Consider the following 6,884-nt stretch of genomic DNA (forward strand, 5'->3'; position numbering starts at 1 on the left):
GTAGACCTGGGTGCTGCTGGTTTCGAGGGCACTGTGGCCTGCACGTCCAGGGGCTGTAGACCTGGGTGCTGCTGGTTTCGAGGGCACTGTGGCCTACACGTCCAGGGGCTCTAGACCTGGGTGCTGCTGGTTTCGAGGGCACTGTGGCCTGCACCATACAGCTTCGTCATCAACCTGGTGTCCTCTGTGCTTGTGTCTGAACGGCCAGGTGTGTTACTGGGCATCGCCATCCGCACGGGAAGTCCTCTGAGTCTGAGCCTGGCTGAGCCCGTCTGGAAGCAGCTGGCTGGGATGAGCCTCACTATTGCAGACCTCAGTGAGGTAACATGCCCAGGCCACTAGGGGGTCCCTGGGGCTTGAGAGGCGCAGTCTGGTCCAGGTCCTGCAGGCACTAGGGTCCCACCTGACTCCTACTCTGTGTGGGTGGAGGCTGCCGGCTGTGGAGCACCTGTAAGGCCAGTTGGCTTCTAGAATTTGGTGGATCCATTTATTTTTGTGGTGCTTTGCAGCCTACACATTCCCATCAGTTAAGAGAGCTCACAGGGAACAGTGCTAAGCCGGGTGACCATAGTGTCTCCTTGAGCAGTGGCTGTGGAAAGGAAACCATCCTGGCCAGTTACTGTTACATTTATGTTCTCAACAGTTAGTTTCAAGAATTTGGTTGAATTATGAATTCATTCTTTAGCACCTCAAGTGAAGTACTTTCTTTCTGCTGTTGTCCTTCATTTCTCAGTGTGTGTGACACACTGGTAGCCTCCCACCCACTCTGCTACAGGCCAAGGCCCCTTTGGACTGACTAGTGTTGGAGTAGGCTGGGGCCCATGTCAGGAGCAGCCCTGCCTGAGCATGCAGATTCTTCTTTTCTCCTTAAAAGGTCGATAAAGACTTTATTCCTGGGCTCATGTACATCCGTGACAATGAAGCCACGTCGGAGGAGTTTGAGGCCATGAGCTTGCCCTTCACGGTGCCAAGCGCCAGTGGCCAGGACATCCAGCTGAGCTCTAAGTACACACACATCACCCTGGACAACCGTGCAGACTATGTCCGGCTGGCAATAAACTACAGGTTCGTGGTCAACTGTCCTCAGTTTCTCTGACTTGATAAATAGCAAAAGCAGCAGAGAATGGTTGTGTGGATGTCCGTGTTTATTCAGGACTGTCATACACAGTAAATGTTAATGGAATTTGCTCTAACTTAACTATTAAGCTTGTTTTGTAGTCAGGATCAGAGTGTTTATTATTCTAGTCTGAAGTTCCTGCCTCTAACTAGACTACTGAGGTAAATAAAACCACCTATGTAGAGGACTGCTTTGCAGCAGCCATAGAGCCTCTTTGCGCCCCTCTGCACTTTCTCTGTCAGCTCTCCTGGGACAGAGTGGTCTCTGGGGCTCTCTCAGCCCTATCTACTTGTACATGACACAGGGCAGCCTTTGTGGGGTCTGAGTGTACACGGGCCCTCAAGTGCCATGGCTCAGGAATGGCAGGTCAGCACCCCACACAGCATTGCCCCACACACCACTGGCCCACGTACCACAAACCGACACACCACCGCCTCACACACTACCAGCCCACATACCATTGCCCCACACCACTAGCCTACATACCAATAGCCCGCACACCACCACCCCACACACCACAAACCCACACACCACCACCTCACATACTACCAGCCCACATACCACTGCCCCCCACACCATAAGCCCACATACCACTGCCCCACACCACTTGCCTACACACCACTCCCCCTGCTTCTACTGCCTGCTGTTGGTCCACACACCACTAGTCAGGACTCTGTGTCCTCCAGAAGTACTTTCAAGGCGTCTGGACAGGTACTGCACATCATATGGGCTTTGCTGGCTGTGGTTGGTGGTGGTCCGAGCAGGTGTCCGGCTGTGCTGCCCAGCCCACCCTGTGTCCTTTTGCTCTGGATCCTCTGTGCTGATTTGGAGCTATCCTGGGGCAGGTGGGCATGTTCTTTACCCACTTTGATCCTGGACTCTGCTGGGTGTCCTGTCTGAGTGTGCAGTCAGCCATGAGGCTGTAGTCTATGTGCAGTCCATGTAGACTCTGCTGTGTAAGGAGCTACAGGGCACCCTTGTCTGCTGACTGAGGTCTCCTTGGTCCTGGTGGCAGGGAAGCGTGTGGCGACAGTGCTGTGTGTGCTGTGTGGCCAGGTTTGGCGCTGGCAGAACCAAGGCAGCGCCTCCAGAGGCGGGTGGGTGATGTGAGCTCTATGTGTTTTTCAGGCTCCACGAGTTTGACGAGCAGGTGGCTGCCGTTCGGGAAGGGATGGCCCGGGTTGTGCCTGTCCCCCTGCTTTCTCTGTTCACTGGATATGAGTTGGAGACCATGGTATGCCAGTCTCCCCTGTGGTGCTGCCTGGAATGGGCCTTCACTTAGTGACCCACTGATCAATGTCATTAGTTACCTTTGTAGTTAAAACCTTGCGTTTGGAAATCTAAGATATGTTCATGAATATTGAATGAAGTAACAACACAGACTGAACGTGTGCCCTTCACCTGCTCCCACAGGAGGTGGGGTTCAGGGCTTTGTGCATGCCCACCCAAGACCATCCCTCACCCCCCAAACCGGCCTCCTGGGTAGACAGAAAAAGGGATTGAGTCCTGCTGAAATGAAAGGCAGTGCCAACTGGCCCTGACAGTGTCCTCCTGCAGGTGTGCGGCAGTCCTGACATCCCACTGCATCTTCTGAAGTCAGTAGCAACATACAAGGGAATTGAGCCATCGGCGTCCCTGATCCAGTGGTTCTGGGAGGTGATGGAGTCCTTCTCCAACACAGAGCGCTCCCTCTTTCTTCGCTTTGTGTGGGGCCGGACAAGGCTGCCCAGGACAATCGCTGATTTCCGAGGCAGAGACTTTGTCATCCAGGTAAGCTCCTTGCTGGGCTCATCGGGCACTGCTGTCTGCCAGTGGAAATACCCATCTTGTACATAAGTCTGCAGTTGATTGGAATTTGGGTCTCCTGTCTTTTCATGGAAATGAAAATGTTTGAAAACATCCAGCTTCTGTGATTTGAAGGCTGAAAATTCTATAATTATAAGTCTTGGGTACCATTACCTATTTTTTAAAAAAACAATGTGTCACCAGATTGTTATCAAGCACAGTTTTGGGGGTTTTTTTGAGACTGAGTCTCACTATGTCGCCCTGGGTAGAGTGCTGTGGTGTCACAGCTCACAGCCAACCTCAAACTCTTGGGCTTAAGCAATTCTCTTGCCTCAGCCTCCCAAGTAGCTGGGACTATAGGCACCTGGCTATTTTTTGGTTCTAGTTGTCATTGTTGTCTGGCAGGCCTGGGCTGGGTTCGAACCTGCCAGCTCTGGTGTATGTATGTGGCTGGCACCCTAGCTGCTGATGTACAGGTGCCAAACCTCACACACAGTTTTGAATTAGGTGAGTCACTAAGTAAATATGCTGTGTGCAGAGAAAAGCAAATCACTTAGCAGATCAAGAAGTTTGCTTTGGGTTCTAACTCTGGTCCCATGGTCAGAAACAAGCTCTACTTAGCTGCCCAGCCACTGAGGCAGTGTGACGCCTGTCTGCTGAACCCCTGTGGAAGGAGCACACTTTTCTTGGATGGCTCCTTTTCAATCACAGCCTGACTTGTGTCTCTGGCCAGGGTTAGAAAAGTATCCATTATTCAGGAAGATCTTTGTGAGAATGTGTCATTTTTCTCTTAAAAAGGTAGATTCATCCATAATTCTTGCTGTTTCCTAGTATCTTAATCTGTAGTGGCCAAAAGTGAGCTGATGGCTTCATGAAGAATTCCCCATGTGGTCAAGTGCCAGGGCTGAACCCACCTCCCTGCCCCTCCCAGGCCCCACCCCAGCCAGGTAGAGCCACTGGACCCTCTTCATGGGGTGATCATCATAAGTAATTGCTGTGTTTTACTACAAGTTCTGGGAATGACTTGTTCCTTTTTATTTCTAAAATTGGCTAGGTTATGTTTTCTTACACTTTATTATTCTTAGCAAAAACTATGATTTTTGAGGGAGGCAAGAGTCTAATGAACATAATGAAGTGGATTTGTGTAGTCTCAGCTGTTATTGTACATAGTCACTAATTATTTAATATTTTTCATCACCAGGTGTTGGATAAATACAACCCTCCTGACCACTTTCTTCCTGAGTCCTACACCTGTTTCTTTTTGCTGAAGTTGCCCAGGTATTCCTGTAAACAAGTGCTGGAGGAAAAGCTGAAATATGCCATCCACTTTTGCAAATCCATAGACACGGATGACTATGCCCGAATAGCCCTCACAGGAGAGCCAGCTGCCGATGACAGCAGCGATGACTCAGACAATGAGGATGTGGATTCATTTGCCTCAGACTCTACACAAGATTATTTAACAGGACACTGAGATGGAGACACAGCCAGAGACCGAGCAAGGAGGCAGAGAGGCACTGTGCAGACTGTAGCACGTCCACGGTGTCTAATGGGAAGTGTCCTGGAATGTGTGGGAGGCCGGGGCGGAGAGACTGACAGCTAGAGATTGGAGCAATGACCAGGATAACGATGGGGAAGTCAGCCTGACCATGTGGAACTCCGTGTGGACACTTGGATTTATTTGAGACTCAAAAGGGTCTTCTTACCCATAATGCTGCATTACATGTAGGACTGTGTTTACTGAAGTGTAAATGCTTATATGAATACCGAATTGCAGCAAAGTGAATAAAGGCTTTTTACTTGTGGGTGCAATAGATTTTTCCTTCTTTTTTCTTCAAGTGTCGTGAGTCATCTTGATTGTATATTGGAAATACTGTGTAACAATTAAATCATATTATAAATACTTCAACTAATTTTGCTCTGAATTTGTTTATTAGAAATTTTTCAACATTAAGTGATCGGTATTACCTGAATGCATCCAGACGTTATTTAAACCAAAACAAAAAATAGAAAGGCCATTTGGTTCGCCCTTTTGACCCCAGGTGTATCACTTTAGTATATGCATTATGTAGTTTGAACCGAGGCCTTTCTGTGAGCAGTATCATTAACTCCTATCATGGAAAGTGTACTATATATATAATGTTTCTGTCATGTATATGCCTAAATTTTAATTCCCTATAATAAAATATATGTCACAAAATTGTAGGCTGAACTTTCTTAACAAGCTAGACTAGCACTGGTGGATATGCTACAACTAAGAAGTAAACTGATGGTAGTGGTAGTCAACTTGTTCCAGCCTAGTGTGGCCTTTTTTGGTCCCAAAACCCAGAAGTGATTGTTAAGAGAACAGAAGGCTCTGAGACTCAAGGAGCCCCAGATCCTTCAGAGTTCACTCTGGCCCTTGCCTTAGCCTTGTCCTCTGCACAGTCTTGGTCCCTGTCCCATAGGCCTCAGGTCTGGGATGTCTGTGTACAGGATACGGGTAGGATTTGAGCTGCTTGTGTACGGCAAGCCGTCTGCAAAGGAAGGGACTAAGAACAGGACAGGAAAACCAGCTGACAGATCCAGTGCACCGGGTCAAGGCAGAAGTATGTCTTGTACATACTTAAATGCTGAGACAGTTTATTCAGGGGCAAAATACTTAGCACTGACATAGAAGATGGAAAGAGGGAAAGGGTTTTCCTGGGAGTTTATCCTTGACTGAATTTGTGAATGCCAGGATTAGTCCTATTTTCAGCTTGGCTCAAGATTTCCATCAGCTGTGTACTACTTTTTTAATCACCATCCCTTTTGCTAATGACAAAATCATCCCAGAGTCAGTGGCATACAAGAAGCAGCATTTGTGTCTCACTTGTGTCTCTGGCTTGGCTGACCCTGGATGATGGTTTGTGCTATGGCCTAGGTGAAGCCAACCTTCCATGTCTCAGTCCTAGACCCAGGCCTGCTCAGTACAGAGACAACGTGGGTGCAGGAGGTCTCAGAACTGCAACATCAGCATCAGTGGGCTGACATGTATTCTGCCTCCAGAGCAGTGGCTGTCAAAGTCTTGTCTGAGGACCTCCGGGGCTCCTGAGCCCCTTTCAGGGTGTCCCTCCTGCTACATACCTTTATGACACCAGATTTTCTTCATGTCCTTGCACCAAAACACATTGGCAACATGGGGCTGTAGGAGAAGGATGAGAATTCAGCTATCTTCCATCAGAACCAAATAGTAAAGAGATTAGTACAGTGCTAATGCCATCCCTCTGCTAAGTTTTACTCTGGAAAGTAATTTTTCAAAATAGCACCTGTGTTAACAAGTAATGGGTTTTAATTTTAACTGTATTAAATAATTTCTTTTCCAGTTTTAATCTCCCAGCACAAGAGATACAGATACAATCCAGGAGAACGTTAAAGAGTGTGAAAGGGTCCTCAGACCAAGACTGCTCCAGAGAGGACATGGCAGCCACTGCAGAGGGGTGGCCCGGGACCTGGTGCTGGACAGCCACACTGCTGATATGTGGCTTCCCTGCACTTCTTGTGTGCTATTAGAAGCAATTTCCTGAGAGATCTTTTTATTTTATCTTCAAGAATTCTACAGGATCATCTGTTTTCTTCTCATATACAACTTTACTCCCATCCCAAAAAACCCGAAAAACAAAAAAAAGGAGAGATCTTGAGTTTTATACTAACATCTTCATTTTTACCCACAGTTATGTGTCTAACTTTATTCTCATCCAATTTAGGAATTCTAAAGTTACAATTCATTTTGGGAGATCAAAATCGGTGCAGTGGGATCTGTTAAATAGGAAAGTACAGGAAAGACAGACCCATCTGTGCTAGGAGTGGAGCCCTCCGTCACACTTGTACATTCTACCACCGTTTTGAATTATGGATTAATTGTGTGGAGTTCAGGCGTCATGTTTGTTTTTCTGCTGATGAGAGTGACAGTGGAGGCTCGGCGCCTGTGGCTCAAGCGGCTAAGGCGCCAGCCACATACACC

At 47.9% G+C, this 6,884-nt stretch overlaps 1 protein-coding gene across 4 annotated transcripts in view; it reads left to right on the forward strand.

The window, feature by feature from the left end:
- Positions 1 to 5,097, forward strand: part of HERC2 (HECT and RLD domain containing E3 ubiquitin protein ligase 2) — a 219,568-nt gene extending 214,471 nt beyond the window's left edge. For 2 of the 4 annotated variants that reach the window (XM_023519299.1, XM_023519300.1), the window contains exons 87-91: positions 209 to 321; positions 875 to 1,065; positions 2,246 to 2,351; positions 2,675 to 2,887; positions 4,104 to 5,083. In XM_023519299.1, coding sequence (XP_023375067.1) covers positions 209 to 321; positions 875 to 1,065; positions 2,246 to 2,351; positions 2,675 to 2,887; positions 4,104 to 4,376 — 896 coding nt within the window. In that variant the 3' untranslated portion in view covers positions 4,377 to 5,083. Of the gene's footprint in view, positions 1 to 208; positions 322 to 874; positions 1,066 to 2,245; positions 2,352 to 2,674; positions 2,888 to 4,103 lie in introns of all 4 variants that reach the window. The other 2 variants (XM_012811618.2, XR_002775822.1) reach the window with 2 other exon arrangements.
- The last annotated feature ends 1,787 nt before the right edge of the window (positions 5,098 to 6,884 follow it).

Source organism: Otolemur garnettii, unplaced genomic scaffold (genome assembly GCF_000181295.1).
Source record: "Otolemur garnettii isolate 467f Iridium unplaced genomic scaffold, OtoGar3 scaffold00170, whole genome shotgun sequence".
Lineage (NCBI taxonomy): Eukaryota > Metazoa > Chordata > Mammalia > Primates > Galagidae > Otolemur > Otolemur garnettii.